Raw genomic sequence first — 16,700 nt, 5'->3', positions numbered from 1 at the left:
CCATTTTTTTTTCTCCAATCCTACTATGCTTTCCAACCATTTCCCTTTGTGGCCCAATGTGCGCTTGCCAACACCGGGATCATGCGAATATGATTTCCCACCGTTACAGTGTTTAATGGGCGGCTGGTGGGGCGAGTACAGCTTCCGCTGCCAGCCCGTGGATCACGGTACTACCGGACGCGCGATGAGAGTAAGTGTTGCTTTTGTGTTGTTCCTTTTCCAGCCCGCCCCGCCCCTACACCGTCCGCCCCAAGAACCAACGTCTTTGTCGGAGTGCTTAGGAGAATCCATTTCGAAAGATTATTTTTGCTATCCGAGGAATATCACCTCGGCTTGTCCTCGTCTTGCAAATGCCATCGGCAGTTCCTGGTCTGTTTTTGTTCTACAATTCAAGATCATTTCCTCGGTTCGTCGTAATTATAACAATTGTAATGAGTTTTTTAACTTAACATTTCTTTTGCTTTTTTTATGAGAGAGAGATACTTCTTCTAGAGTCTTTAACTTTCTTCTAAAGTCTTCTTTACCATTTCTTGCAAATAGCAACTGTACATTCTTTCGCCATCGACATTGTTAATAGATCCTTGCGTCACCCTTTCTCTCTCTCTCTCTCTCTCTCTCTCTCTCCCTCTCTGCCTTTGTCTGTCTGTCCTTCCCCCCATCGTTTCCATTGTGATATACCCAATTCAACGATATGATAGAAAATCTCATCGGTTTTCGTTTCGGGTGGATGGGTCGCAGAGAAGAAAAGCAGAAGTTACATGTAAAGTAATGTCACAGCAAGCAAAATCGAATATCTTTGGTAGCACATACCTGCCCGAAAACTGCCCGTTTCTTCTAAGGCAGCATCCACTCAACACTATGACTCGAGTGGACATCCCCTCCGTGTTTACAACAGCACAAAGCTCAGCTCCGTCATCGTACACGCCACTTAACCCCAATCCCGGCATAGGTTGCCATTAGAGAGAAAAAACAGAACACATACTTACCGGAAGTAGCAAACGATTCTGCTCGACATTACCCATAAAATGGACAGTATGGTGTATTGTACGAGTAGTGAACCGATTCCCACTGCACTGCGGGATCGTCGACGGAAACGAAACTGCACCGGGCGAATGCTAGCAAAAACCTAGACCATTCGCGCCCAAGTTTTGATTTACAAATATAGTATCTTAAGAACAAATCTGGCCGTTCGAAAGCTGCTCAGAACCAGCGAGCGATTGTATACGATCAAACTGAACGGTTTGTATAACGAGGTTTGTATTTGGGTGAAGAATATCAAGAACAACACAAATAGTGCACGATCTGTTATTTCGTTTGGATTTTAAATTATGTATTTACTATATACACATGGAACATTTGAAGTGGTTTAAAGGATAAACACAACGTCGTTATGTTTGCCGAGTTTTGAACGGTGGTGCATTTAAAAAAATGTCTACAGTTGGCGGCAAGACAAAGCAAAACACAATTATGTTTGCAAGCCTACTGACGGACGGAAATGCACTCAAAAAAAAACCCCTCATAAAAGAGGCAACGACGGACACACATTATTTTTTTTAACTTATCCCAACCAACATGGACACGAAAGACAAATGCTTACAAGACTGATTGATCGGAGACGTTGACTATGCTTCAGACAAAATCGAAGATAAACCAAGCAACAAACAGAGAAAAAAAACACGTGCCCCGTGTAAGCCACGCTCGTTGGTGGTGGCCGTTGCGGAAGCTTCGGCAACCTGGCGGTGGTGGTTTGCCCGGGCGCGTAGAACGTGTGGACAGCTACAATTGCTGCGGATCCGGAACCCATTCACTAACCGTTGGACCCTCTCTACAATTTTACAGATCGGTGTATCGGGTTGGCTAACGGGACATTATAACTTCCGATGTCAGCCAGTCGACTATAGTAACCACCCCAAAACGCTGAGGGTAGGTTTGATGCTCAGAAAGCTTTAGAAGAAACACACAAGCATAAAAGCAAGGCTTGGCTGATGCCACCGTACTGATCGTGCTTCAGTTTCTCCATCCCTTTGTCAAACCGCTAACATAAGCTCCTATTTATGCTAAGATAATCATACTCCATTTAATCGCTATTTGATGTGTGTTGACTAACAGCATGTAGTACCCTTTCATAAACAGTCACCTCTAATATTTTGGGTTTTTGTCTAAATAGTCGTATTTTAGTAGTTTTGTTTATTCTAACCAATGTTTTCCTACCTACCTAAGAAAAGCTTGTCTTTTGTTTTGATCTACTTAACCTAAAATTAGTTAATCACTTTAATTTAATGCTATCTGTATACTAACCCAAACGCTATCGAGATTCAAAGAAAGAAAAGCAAAACCGAGAGAATGCTCTTCGTGTATGCCTCTTTGAGAATCAACGTGCTGTTTTGTGTCTACCAAAATTCGTCCCATCCCAGTTCTCTGTTCGTAATCTTGTTTTTTTTTTCATAAGTTACAATTCATCAAATGCATGCGCTCACTTCCGCGGTACACTCTTAATCGTTGGTCGACATGTCCAACCCAGCCTTTCGGAAACCATTTGCTCGTCCATTATTCCATCCCACCCCCGTATGTTGTTGTTTAGCGATTTCAACCCTTACCATCCACACTCTGTGTGCGTTTCGTCCTTCATCATCATCATGATCGTTTCTAGTGCATGGAATGCCGCTCTACTACCTCTCTGTGTTTTTTATATGTGTGCCTTGGTCCAGTGTCCAAAGATCTCTTATTCTCTAAAAATTAAAAAATTAAAACTTCACCATCTTTTCCTCCCTTAAAATTGTTTTGAAACCACCTCGTTTCCCCGTTTCTTACTAAAGCATCACTCTACGGCTTGCCTGGCCCTGTTTCCCCTTCAACCCCCTCAACGCCAGCAGCTTCCACTGGTGTAAATTGTGATCATTTTCTAATCATGTTATCTCTTCCCCTTTTCTGGTTGATCGCTTCAATTTTATCCCGATCCGGACTCGATAGATGGTGCACGCCTGCTGGTGGTATTACTTCTCTAAGTTCACCGAGTTCTTTGACACGGTAAGTAGGTAAAAGATAGCCAGCGTGTAAGATACTCCCGGCTCGATCATCCTCATTCAAGTGCCCTCGGACCGTTGCGTCAATTCGAAGCTTCCAGAGCGAATACCATTTAACGCTGAAGATAATATAATGTTGTAGTTCACTGGCGTGCAATTTCATGGCCATCCCATCACACCGGAATCGCTGAGTGCCCTTGAGGACACCCGTTCACTCAAGCCTGAAGAGGGGGGGAAAAATAGCGAACAAATTGCTTTCATTTCCTCCTCATCTCACCGGGTAAAAACTCGGCGAAGGAAATAAGATTGAAAAAACAACCCCAAAGAGCACCTGTACTCAAATATTTACGTCAATCGATGACCGAACGGCTTCCTGCCACTCTTGGAAGCCACCCTTCCGGCCCCCGAACGCAAACACGCTGCGTAATTCTTCCAACATCCGCGAGGCTGCTATTTGCGCAAGTTTGCCTCCGGTCACACGTTTCGCAAACACGATCACAAATGGTCGATCGAGTAGTATGCCACCTAGAGATGTGCAGTTCCAGGTGAAACATTGTTGGACGCGATCGTTTGATTGCGCGGTGGTTCGATCACACAAAAACAAGAGGCTAAAAGGAAAACCCTCAATTTGTCAAAACCCTGATGGGGTTTCGGGTGCTAATCTGGTGTGCGTTCTTTCTCGTGAGCCCGAGTGATCGAGAACTTAGGGAACAACAAAACCGGTAAAAAATCGGTACTGAAATCCTCATTAAAACTCGCAAATACTTCAAATCTTGAACGATCACCGTGAGCTGGTAGGAATCGGCGATCGCTAATGAGAAAAGAAAACACAGTCTATTAGGAAGATGACGAAGTCGGACATGGATGAGTGTGTACCTCTACTTGGAGCTTCTGAAAGCGTCATGCAAAAGTTGGGTTGCTTTTTGTTGTGGCATGACTTTGTTTGGGCTCTATTTGCTGTGGCGGAAGTGATGGAGAGTGTTTGTTTGACTTTCAAATAAACTTGTGCGATTTTTTATCTTTCTTCTTTTCAATTTCCATGACGCGACTAGAAGACGTTTTTTCGAAGGCGGTCAAAGTCAAGGAAGGGGTGTACCGATCGTGGTGTAGGTCCAAAGTCTGACCAGATAGCACTGCCATTGTGGGATCAATGAACCTCTCCATCCAGAGATGTTTCGAGAAAAAGAAACCCCATCGAAAATCTGTCACGTTGGGAGTGTTTGGCTTTTCTTTTTTTAATTGCAAAAGCTATGCTATGCGAACTCCAACTCGCTTGTGAAAATTTTGCGTACATCTCATGTTTCCGCAAAGCTGCTGGCTCGCGGCAAACGTCTACCTTCTCGGCCACAAACGAGTGTCTCCCAGATGTTTCTTTTCTTTTTCCCCGCGCCACCGTACAACCTGTTAGGCTCTGATAATTTCTGGAACGTTCCTTCGCCCGGAAGAAGAAGGTACGCCGGCTCATCGCCAGAGTTAATCCGGCGCGTCTTGGGGTAGAAGAACGGGACCCATATGTTCGCAAAATGGAGGCCTTACTGTGTCTCTGTGCGTGTGCGTGTATGTGTGCATGCGCGCATTTGTGATAAAGATAAACCAGTTTGGTAAAAAACAGAAAACCGGAATGTTAACGGAGTTGACGCACACCACGCGGGTGAAGATGGTCCGTTGCACTTGGGGGGGGGGCATCAAATCCAGCCCAGCGCTAGTCCAGACCCAGTCCTTCTCAGCCTCGTCAGGACTCCTCAGTTCATTGGCATTGGCCTATACATCCTACCGGTTTAGAGCGGGATCCATCGGGTTCGTCCAGGTTCTTAAAGAACTAGCCGAGTACCAACTTGGGGAATTCCAGATAAGGCCACTATATCGTGTTTACTGCCACAGTTGCAGAGTCGAATTGGATACAAGTTTCACCATATACAGCATGATCAGCATACATTCTGCAACGGTAATATGTATATATCCACGCGAGACACGTGACGATCAACGGGAACTTGTGAACTGGTTTGAACCACATGGCTTGTTCTAGTTTGACCAGAATCGAAATCCGCAAGCTATGAAGAGTAAGAGGGCTTACAGCTACCGTACATATATGCACATGGAGCCGGGTGGAAAAATATGTTTCGCCCATCAGACTTAAACATGACCACCTTGGAATGTCGCTCACAGCGACTACTGTCGATGGGACCAGTGCGTTCTAAAGCCAAACACCCCCGGAGAGTAGACACCAACTAGCAGAACGAGAATGAGAATGATCGAGCCGTGGCTTAAGGATCGAACAGCCATTGCACCTGAAGTGTCGATCACCCTTGTGTCCAAAGACGCACGCAACCCGACACTCCTAATGGTTTACTGAATTAACTAATCGTTTCCATTTTCCCAACGCATGTCCACCGGCAGTTCTTCTTTGTGATGCGCAAAAAGAGTAGTCAAGTGTCGACACTGCACGTCATTCACCACGGATGTATGCCAATGTCGGTGTGGTTCGGCGTTAAGTTCACTCCAGGTAGGTTCTCCACGGCGCCACCGCCACGGGCCGCCACCGTTTCAATAACCTTTTGACCCTTGCTGCTTATGATAATGGTTTTAAAATCTAACCCCCGTTTTTCTTCTCTCCTCGCGATGGCAAACAGGTGGTCACAGCACATTCTTCGGCCTTTTGAACACGTTCGTACACATAGTTATGTATACTTACTACTTGTTTACTGCCCTCGGACCACAATTCCAGAAGTACCTGTGGTGGAAGAAGTACCTTACCGCCCTTCAGATGGTACGTTGTTGTTACTGTTCAGCCTGTTGTGGGAGCTCCATATCCATGACTCTCGCTTTGGCGTTGCGAATTCTGACGTAAAACCTGTTGTATATTGTAGGTTCAGTTCGTTCTGATCATGGTACACGCTTTCCAACTGTTGTTCATCGACTGCAACTACCCGAAAGCCTTCGTCTGGTGGATCGGTATGCACGCTGTGATGTTCTTCTTCCTGTTCAACGAATTCTACCAGTCCACGTACAAAGCTAACAAGGTGAGTGTTAAAATATTGGGGTCGAAGGTTGGAAAAGCTTTCGCACATTTCTATGACCTTTCCTTAACCATTTGCAATGCAATCAACCGATTGAACGGTGGGTCAAACCTGTCCATCATAGCTACCAATCCAACATGTATCGACCCCTCTGAAATTAGAATGATAGTGTAAAGAATTTTGTAATGCTTAGACATTGGCTCATTGTTGGAATAGATTCTTTTCCTGGAATAGCCACATGGTTACATCATTCTAAACTGGTTCTAGCATTTGAAATTTAAAACTTTTTTAGTGTTTTAATACCTTGGAAATACAAATTAAAAATTGACATAATGTCAAAGTGTGTTAATGTTTAAAAGTTACCATTAAAATGTAGCGTAGTTTATTTAAGTAAGCAAAGATTTTTAGTTAAAGACTCAAGTTTCTCAATTAACATAGATGGGAATTTTTGTTCCTATAAAATGAAATTTAAATAATATCGATATATTTATTCTAGGAATAAATTGTTTTTAACTAAATATGTTTGTCCGACATCTAGCTCTTATTGGATCGTTTTTTTTCCTTTCCTTTATCGCAGCTGCGAAGAGAAGCGGCTGCCGCGAAGCGAGCGGCTGATCTTCTCCTGCTCCAGCAGCAACAAAACGGCCACACGGCCAACGGCACGGCCCCCACCGTCAACGGCAGCGCCAACGGGACCCTCAGCAATGGTTCGCTCGTTGGCAACGGCACCGGCAACAAGGCGGCCGATTACTACGTCCGCGGCGACCTGCCGGCCGAGATGGAGCTGACGCAACGATCAACAGCTCAGGCAAGCAGCGGCACGCACGCATCGGCTCAATAATGGCGGATCACGGGCGGATTCTGTTGTTATAAATGATTATTAATTTATTGTAAAACTCCCGGATGCCGGCTCGAAGCGCGCTGGCCGAAGCCGCCGAAACGCATCCGCATCCCATTCCTTTGTGCCCAAGTCTACAGGCGTGCCGGCGTGCACGCTACTACTGACGCTTACCGCGCACTTTTGTCCTCGCGCCCGGCCAAGGCGCCAGGTTTTTTGGTGGCGCACACCAAAAGGGTGCGCGCGTCGGTGTATGTTTCCGGTGTTTTTGCCTATTTTTCTTCGTATTTTTGTTCGTTTTACTCTACCAACCTTCACACGTCTCCTCCCGGAAAGCGGGATACCACTCTTGTGCACGGTAAACTCTAGTAGCTAGTTATAGAAACCCGCTGTTCTGCGCCGGCCGGTCTTTTGATTTCGTGTATCGCTTTCGATCGTTATGCCTTCGGGCATAGGAGATTGAAACAGTCGCCGTAATTTCTATGACTTCTTGTCATCTTTTTTTTAACATGTAAAAAAGGAGCTAAATCGGTGTTTATATAGTGATGATATTTTGATATAAAAACAAACAAACAAAAAAATAAGACGCAAAATGAACAATGCAAAGATGGGTGTGTACAGTGTGCCGGAATGTAGCTGTTAGAGAAACGAGAGCGTGCAAGTGTCAGCTAGTAACTGAGAGAACTGTAAAACGCAAGCCAGGATACGAAACAAAAATAAAAGAGTTGTGTAAGGAGTGCAGGATTATGTGAGTGGAGGAGTCGAAATTAAAAAATACAAAATCACTAAAAGGGAAATAGTTGCCAGGGTCAGATTATCATAAACGAACAAAACCTAGCCGTGTTTGAGTGTCTACGTGTAGCAGCGACTGTACAAATCAACGCAAAATCAATTTGAACCATTATGGAAATAACCGACCCCTGCCAGCATCTATCACCAAGTCGATAGACGGTCGATGGCCGGAATTACCTCTTAGCGCTCTTGGTGCTGGTATTTTTCTGCAAACAAAAAAATAAAATAAAATAAAACTGGGTAGCTTCTAGAGGTAGCCGCCGGAAAGCCAAGTAGCACAAAGGGAATTACAAAAACAGAAAGCAAAATCAAACTAGAAACGGCCAATCAGCTAATATGGTAATACAGTAAAGAACGGTAGAGGCACCATCCAAGGCTTTAGACACAATTTTCCCGTGTGCAAGTCTACCGGTTCTTTTCGAAAAACACTGATCAAACGCCCCCTGAACCTTGACGGGAGCCCCACCCAAGAATCCACGTTTCCCTGATCCCCCGCTCTTATCCCAGCATCCCATTGGTGACGATGGGGTGTGCACCTCGAAGGCAGCGGTACTCCCGTCGATGCGTGTGTGTGTGTGCGGTGTCCTATATTTACATTTTAAGTGAAATACCAATCTATTTTTTCACTCTAAGTCTAAGGAAATATTTTTTTTTTGAAGGAGACTTTCGGCAATAAAATGAAGATAAAAATAATACCAACATAGGTTATGATTTCCAGCCCCAGCGCAATTCCGCGGCCGGCGAAGGATGTTGAAGAAAGAAACGTAGCGACGTGGTGTCCTGGTAGTGGCCGAAAACGAAGAAAGAAAGAAAGAAAGAAAGAAAGGAGAATATTATACCACAGTTATTTATACGCTTGGTCTTTGGAAGAAAGTATAGTATAGAAAGGGATGGTGCTGGAAGTAGATGAAAACCACAGCGATGTTCTCAAACCGTTTCATTTGTGTATGAAAAGAGATTAAAATGACTTATATCTTTTTACCCCTATACGAGGAAAACATAAAGTCCACCGATTTGCTCTAACATTTTATCGTAAAATAAAATAAAGAAAAAACCAACCCACAGATTCTAGGGGGATGAACTAAAGATGCGAAGGGAAGCTGATAAAGAAACGTTTTAGTAAAGACATCTGCATAGAAAACAAACGAGAAATCCGAATGCTTACGATTGGTGTCTATTTGTTAGTGGTGTATAATGAACAATAGAAAAATAGATAATATAATCAAAAACGAAGGGATTGTGGTGATAGTAACATTTAAAATAAAACCACACATAAGATGTTCCATAGAATTGTTGCTTTTCTGCGCAAACTTCGTGAGATATTGCAATCTGCATCGGTTGTGGCATGTGTTTTCTCTACGCTTCAAATAATGCGGTTCCCATTTTCGGTAGCTCTTTTCTTTGCAGTACATTTGCATGACAAGAAGTGAAAAATGAAGAATGTTCTATGCAATATTTTTTAATCTGTTTCATGGAATGATATGCTATATAATTTCAAACATTTCATCTATTCAACTCGAAATGATTATGTGTTTTTTTAAAGAATAAGCATTTTACTGCCGTTAGCCACAAACATAGTCAATCACGCATTGGGTGCCGAGAAGTTGAATGAAGTATTTCTGCTGGCAGAAGGAGAAAAGAAAGTTACTACTGAAAAATCTGAACTAAACAAACAACAAACTCTTTATGTACATAGCTTCATTGGCGCTTCATAATTGCTGGAACTAACAGAAAATCGGGTAACAATGAATGATGAAACGCAGTCATTGTAATTAGTTTTAAGAACTGTACAGCCAAACACTACTATGTTTCATAGTTGACGATCACCTTTCTTTTTCTGTCGATATTGCTCGAAGGAAAATATTAACTGAATCAAAGATAACAAATGTTACATTTCTCCGTTTGCGTTTATCTATGTTGATGCAGCCAAACGTTAGGAAACAATCGTTATGACCTGTAGAAGCATGTTATAAACCAAATATATTACTAGGGGAAACAAATGTCTCAAAAAGGTGTTTTTTAATACTCTGTCTTCGGTAGAACCACGGTTTCATTTGCATAGCCATTAAGGTAAGTCTTGAGAAGCATGTGATTAGTTGCATTATTCTTGAGAACTTTAATCTAATTATCATTTGTTTCAAGATTAAAAATCTGCTTTGAACCAGTTCATAGACGAACATTATTAGGTTGTGTTGTGGCTATTAACACAGTCATTATCAAATTGTGCTGTTTATTTAAACACAGCCTCGTGTACCATGTGCGCGAGAGGCATCATTTCTCGCTTGCTGCCGTTTATCTAACCGAATCGACACCCTTTGCCCATTGTGGCACATTAATCATTTCAGCTGATAACCTCGTGGATGGCAACGGTGGTGTTGTCTGTTGATTTGGCAGAATGTTTCGCGAAGATTAGCTCATTCGTGTTGTGCCATTTGGCAAGACAAGGCCACAGTCAACAGTAACCAAACAAGAACGGTACAAGGATGAGCGTTGCCGCGATGGGTACTTTCCAGCCGGAACAGGTGTCCGTTCAAACGGTATCCGCCGTCGAAGATGACCAGGTTGCGTATGTGGCCCGTGAACAGTACGACCAACTGTTGAAGGATTACAATAAGCTGAAGGAAAAGTATGAATCCAGTGGAGAAACCACTCCGAAAGACAGCGGTCAGCCATCCCTGGAGGCGTGTATGGGTCGTTTGGAGCGTTTCGAATATCTGATGAAGGAACTACAGGAAGACTTCCGTGACATTAAGGCAACCATTCGTGCACGACCAACTACCAACAGACCGGAAATCCGTGAAACTGCGACCCGGCGAGTGCCGCGCGATGATGACCCAATCAATTTCATTATGACCATAGTGCACCCGAAACGGCAAGTAGAGTAATGTATCTGAAAGTGTTCGGAAATGGTTTGGTGTTTAACTTCCGGTACTTTCCGGATTTTTAACTTGGTTGTGCAAAACATGTGATCAAAAAAAGTAATGAAGAAAAAAATAAATAAAAACACATAAAAGAAACGTTTATCCTCTGATAATGATGTTTTGTTGTAGTTGTTTTTACCTACGAATTATCGAATGGTCACATGTTGCATTCTGTCGATGGATACATTTAACATGCCCACCGTTTTTCAGTTTTTTGCCCTCAAAAAGGATGCATGTTAGTTAAAATAATATTTTTCCAGTTTTGCGTATACAAAAAGGAACAATAAAAATAATTACAATTATCAGCTGTTCCAGGGTGCAAAACGGGGACATATGGCCTCAGTTGCCGGTCCTTAACCCTTAGAGGTCTACATCACCAGGTTAGCTGGCGAAGGCCCAGGAAGCTAGATTCAACAGCCGTAAGGATTTACACCAGATCCTTGCAAACTAAGAAGAAGAAGAAGAAGAAAAAGAAGGGTGCAAAACGTTTAATTTAAAAAAAACACTCAATCGGCAAGGTTCCTAGAAATGATCTAATGGATGTGTCATAGCTTTGCTTCCACTAACCTTGGTAGCTGTCAAAAAACAAAGAAAAAATGTAGTGGTGGGAAAATGCAACCTCTGCAGGGATTTGAATCTTTCGATTGATTGATGATGAGATTGATTCATTTAGAAATTAACGAAATAGTTAAGAATCAATCTTAATTTTGGTTCAGGTTTATGTATGCCGGTTGTTGTTGTTGTTTTTTTTTTTTTTATATTGAGCTGATCGTTAGTCGGTAGTGCCAACGTGAAATGTTCTTGGGGTAACCGTTCCAAAATAGCAGTCGTAACATGATAATTTCATTAATGTAAAAATTCAGATCGATTGTCAAAGTTCATTTAAATATGGATGCCAAAGAACCTTCCCTACGAGTAAAGGGAACGGAAAGCAAAGCACCCGATAAATGAATGGCTGCAGCTACCAATTGAAAGAGCTATTCTTCCATGTTGTCTAAATTTGCTGAAGGCTTTATATGCCTTGGAGAGGCCAGCATTGAGTTTGACGATTGACTCGGGATGCATTACTTCGAACGGTAAAAGAGTAAATGAGCCCCCGGGCTAGATTCTCCTCTTCCTACTGGTTCACATGAAGCGCCTGAAGCTATGCAAAGCGCGACACATGCATTCGTTTCGAATTTTTGAACGCTAACGGTTCGCTTAAAAGACCATAGCGGTAATCACGCAGTGGGGGTTGAATGCGGGTTAATATACTTTTACATGTTAAGTTACTAGTAAGTAAACTATACCACACATGATGGACAGCATGAAACAATGAGTTTAGCCGAAGAAATGCTTTGGAAACGGCGGCGCGCCCGCAGCGAGCGAAGCGAGCGGACTGCGCTATGTCTACCGAAAAAGAGAGTTTGTTATAGTTTTGAGAAATAAGGGGGTCCCGTGGGCTCCCTTCATACCGCATCCCTAGGTACACACTACGGTTCAAATACTCGTAGGTTGAATTTAACGAATTAATGTATCACCAATTGCATACATTCAGTTTAAACGTCCACAAGAGGTGTAGCCACGATCGAAAACATGGCGGCCATTTACTCTTTTAACCTTCGAACATCTAGAATTCTGGCAGTGCTTCACGAAAATGACCGAGAAATTATACAGATTTGAATTTCGAAACTTATTTAAAACAGTAAAACTTATGAACAACGGACACAATAAAACACGGACGGCCAGCAATCCGTAAACACAAAGCCGATCTTAGGTGAATAAGCTGTCAAAGGCTCGTGGGATACAAAACAAATCAATTTCGATCCGAACTTGTCAAATGAGATCCATTCCTGCAAAATCCGTCATCCGGGATCAAGTCTTTGGATCATCCGAATTCCGATTCTGCCAACACTAGAAAAATGAAAAACCGAGCATTCGTTGTTTTGCTCCGAAACATCGCAGCACTGCATCGACAGTTATGGTGAAAACAGATTCAACAAATAGTTAAGCAGATTCATTCGGAAGGAAAATTGATAGTTATGTTTGTTTTGTGCGTAGAATTTGCTGTCGCACAAGTTCAAAGTGAATAAGCAAGAAAGAACGTTTTGCACGGGGTGCCTTTTGTCACCTAGAACATAAATGTTTACCTAGAGAAGACGAGCGAACTTCGTTACTGGATTGGAATTGATTAGGAATCAATTGACCTTCTGCGTGTGGCCTAAAGCTAAGTGGCACGTCGGGTGGTCGCGTTGGCGTGAAGTAGGTGGATTTTCCTCCATCCGTTTACCTCGGAAAGTGACACACGGGGGGTTGTGTGCTCGCAGCATCGATAATCCACGCAAACTTCGGCTACGGAAGCAGTGGCAGCAGCGGGGAGGTGGTACTTGCATAACCTACGACGACGACGACCAGTACGGCGCTCTCGGAGCGCAACGGTGGCAGTGGTGGTGGCGCACGAGACCGGATTAAGGCAGCAGCTTACGGACGGGAATCGATCAAATCGATGGCGCTAGATCTGCTCGGCCGCAAAATGCCCCTGGATGCGTCGTCGTCTTCGAAGCAGCCCTCGGTAACGCCTTCGTCGGTGAGCAGCGGCTCGGTCATCGGTGGCGTTGGTGGTGGGAGTGCTGGGGTTGGCGGTGGTGGTGGAGGTGCCGTTGGCGGTGGAGGTAGCGCATCCGGATCGGGGGTGGCCGGTGTCGGATCGTCCGGCGGTAGCGTCGTCGGTGGTTCATCTGCCATCGGCAAACAGCTGACGGCCAAACGGTCCTTGAAGCTGGGCAGTTTGGCGGAGGACATAATGCCCACGGCGATGGGTGGTAGCGAGGAACCGTTTCGTGCTCGGCTGCACCATTTATTCTCACAGATTGAGAAAGAGTTTGAATTGCTGCACGCTGAAAACATGAACCGTAAGTTGACGGCGAAGGCCATTCTACGCTCCGCCATCCGTTGGTTTTCACCATTCATCATTTCTCATTTTGCAGTGCGTGAAAAGCTGGAAGCCGTCGCTGGTACGCCGCGTGATTCGACCATCGGCGAGAGGCTGCCACTGCAGGATGCGTTCGAGGTGGATGGGTCGGTCAATAAAAGCTTCAAATCGAAGCTTGGCAGTGCGGGCAGCAAGGTCAAGGCCGGCCACAAGCTACGTGCACAGACGAGTCGAATTGTGTCGAGCTTCAAGGCGCAGTCCGTTGTCAGCTCGCTGGTGCGGGAGTTTTGCGGCCATAAGGATGGCGTGTGGCAGGTCAGCACGAAGGCCGGCCAGCCCATCATCGGTACGGCGTCGGCAGATCACAGTGCGTGCATTTGGAGCATCGACACCGGGCGTTGCCTGCTGCAGTACCAAGGCCACAGTGGTTCGGTGAACTCGATCAAGTTTCATCCGACGCGCGATATCGTGCTGACGGGCAGCGGCGATGCAACGGCACAAATTTGGCAGGCGGCCGTCAACTGGGAGGTCCCGGCCCGGAAGGGCCACTCGTCGGAGGAGGAGCTGGACGAGGAGGAGGAAGGACCGTACGAGGAGAAAGAACGCACCGACGTTCTGCGGACGCCACTCTGTGAGTTCTCTGGCCCAGGCGGACACACATCGGTGGTGGTAGCTGCCGACTGGCTGCCGGGTGGCGATCAAGTCATAACGGCTAGCTGGGACCGGTCGGCCATTTTGTGGGATGTAGAGACGCGTGAACCACTGCATCCGTTGTGTGGGCATGATCATGAGCTAACGCACGCCTCGGCACATCCGAGCCAACGGCTGGTGGTCACGGCGTCGCGAGATTCGACCTTCCGGCTGTGGGATTTCCGTGATCCAATCCCAGCAGTTTCGGTGTTCCAAGGACACACCGAGTAAGTATATACAAGTGACCTAGTTTCCGACTGTATAGATATCGAATCGTTGATTCTATAGATTGAAATATTTGGTTGTATTTGGATAATTGAAGACTAATTATGCAACATAATTATTTCAGTTATAAAAAATCAGAACGATTTTAAAGAACTAAATATTCTCAATATTAATTTTTTTTCAAAGCCAATAGCTAATACCATAAGATTATTTTTACCTCATTTATCTTTATATTCAAATTTGTATTTCTCCCTATTTGAGTTTTGATTTTTTCTTAATCAATTTTACATTTGTGATTGTCTCTTTTGTCATGAAAATTCTCATTCATCTTCTGGATAGCCTCATCTTCTGGATAGATAGAAACATGTTTTCTTGTAAAATAGTTATTGTTCTCAGATAAGCATCTTCAATTTAACTTGTTTAGTCTTTACTTAGAAAATCGGCCCATGAGCGCCGGGGCTCACCACCTCGACGGCGTGGGTTCGAATCCCAACAGAGACCGAACCCTCCCCTGTACGAGAGGAGTGACTATCCACGTACAACAGGGAAACAAGTCTCGTAAGCCCTTAACGAGTAGGCATGACCAAGAGGTCGTTACGCCAAGAAGAAGAAGAAGAAGTCTTTACTTAACGTTCACATATATTGCATTCCAATTGCAACTAAATGTGCATATAAAACTCCCAAGTGCTGGAATGCTAGGTCGTTTTATACATCGTAAAAATTTTAGGTGGCTTTAGTCAATTGATTTATGTTATTATTAATAGTTTATTACTTATATTTTTTGTTTCGATGCATTTGACATGTTTGATGTATATACGTTTGTTAAAATAATCGCATCGGAAGTGGAATTTTCCTTCCACCGCCAACTATTTAATATCTGCTCTCTTCAATTATCTGTCTGTTGTAAATTTTAACACCTGCCCCATCCTCGCTTCTCTCCTCAGAAATGTCACCTCGACAGTATTCACGCGCGACGACAAGGTCGTGTCCGGATCGGACGATCGCTCTGTGAAGGTATGGGAGCTGCGGAACATGCGCTCCGCCCTGACCACCATCCGCACCGATTCGGCAGTAAACCGGCTGGCGGTGTCGGCCAGCGGGGTGATCTCGATCCCGCATGACAATCGCCACATCCGACTGTTCGATCTGAACGGGCAGCGGATCGCTCGGCTGCCCCGTACGAGCCGCCAGGGACACCGTCGCATGGTGTCATCCGTCGCCTGGACCGAAGATATCAGCTCGCACTGTAACCTCTTCTCCTGCGGTTTCGATCGACGAGTGCTCGGTTGGGGCGTCTGTTTACCACCGAAGGACAACTAAAATGGTTTGCTTAGGTTTCTGCGTGCCCGCGCGCACGCGTTTGTGTGTGTGTTCTTCTTCATCGGATGGCCAATTGATCGATCGGGGAAGGACGATAATCGGTTAGTTTTATTATTATTTCGTTGTTGATCTGTTTAATTGTGCAAGGTTGTTTCTGTTTTGTCGTTGACAAACATTGCCACATACTTAGTCATTAGAATACAGTTGCACTACGGGATGAACATGGGCGAGGTAGCGAACAACAAAGGAATTGAAGGATGGCTCAAAGGCAGCCTCATCCATCTGGGTGTTGTGGGTTTTCTTTTTTTTTTTTTTTTGGGCAATCCTTTTTACTGTAAGTCATACAACACGAATCTCAATTGCACTTCGATGGTTTATGTGGGTTTTAAATAATAATATTTTGATTGTCTTTAGGGAATGAGAAAAACTACGCCAGCTATTGTTTATCAGTCACTGGAATTTGGTCATCAACACGAATACAGATAAAATAATTCTTGCGTAAAACTCGGGTTCTTCCGAACGTAAAAGGGCCTTCACTTTGCATAACCAAACCTCTCCTTCTTCCACCCAAAACGGCGCCGGAAGATGGTGATGGAAACATAGACGATAAACAGGTAACAATACAAAATAATACACACCGGAAGTTATCACTGGCAAACTTCTTGTTAGCAAACACTTAGAGACAACATAATAGAGCGAGTTCGTGTAATGATATTTAAACCGGAGGCAGGTTGAATATTTATGATTAGTCTATAACAAACAAAAAAACTATAACTAGGGCTCGGGTACGGGTACGTCGCTGTCAACGTCGTCGTCGGACATTTAGGTTGAGAGGCTTTGATTCTGTGTAGGAATGAACGCTGAAACTTAAGGCAGTGTACGTTGGAAACTTAGATAGCCACACCGGCACCACGGAAGGCGGACAATTTGTGATGAAATGCATGATCCAGAAAGATAGATTAG

The 16,700-nt window shown here is 44.3% G+C and overlaps 2 protein-coding genes across 2 annotated transcripts in view; both read left to right on the top strand.

Moving 5' to 3' along the window:
* Window positions 1–8,621, top strand: part of LOC131259637 (elongation of very long chain fatty acids protein AAEL008004) — a 47,343-nt gene extending 38,722 nt beyond the window's left edge. Inside the window, exons 6-11 of the mRNA XM_058261177.1 lie at window positions 1,840–1,923; window positions 2,971–3,027; window positions 5,421–5,526; window positions 5,654–5,790; window positions 5,891–6,043; window positions 6,618–8,621. Of these exons, the coding sequence (XP_058117160.1) occupies window positions 1,840–1,923; window positions 2,971–3,027; window positions 5,421–5,526; window positions 5,654–5,790; window positions 5,891–6,043; window positions 6,618–6,881 (801 nt within the window). The 3' untranslated portion in view covers window positions 6,882–8,621. The remainder of the gene's footprint in view (window positions 1–1,839; window positions 1,924–2,970; window positions 3,028–5,420; window positions 5,527–5,653; window positions 5,791–5,890; window positions 6,044–6,617) is intronic.
* A 3,919-nt stretch (window positions 8,622–12,540) lies between these two features.
* Window positions 12,541–15,945, top strand: LOC131258508 (WD repeat-containing protein 37). Its single transcript, XM_058259836.1, has 3 exons — window positions 12,541–13,482; window positions 13,558–14,419; window positions 15,362–15,945. The coding sequence occupies exons 1-3, from the start codon at window positions 13,077–13,079 to the stop codon at window positions 15,735–15,737; spliced, it is 1,644 nt and encodes a 547-aa protein (XP_058115819.1). The 5' UTR covers window positions 12,541–13,076; the 3' UTR covers window positions 15,738–15,945.
* Window positions 15,946–16,700: the final 755 nt, after the last annotated feature.

This window comes from Anopheles coustani, chromosome 3 (genome assembly GCF_943734705.1).
Source record: "Anopheles coustani chromosome 3, idAnoCousDA_361_x.2, whole genome shotgun sequence".
NCBI lineage: Eukaryota > Metazoa > Arthropoda > Insecta > Diptera > Culicidae > Anopheles > Anopheles coustani.
Note: the sequence above shows the minus strand (reverse complement) of the source record. Positions and strands in the feature narration are given on the sequence as shown.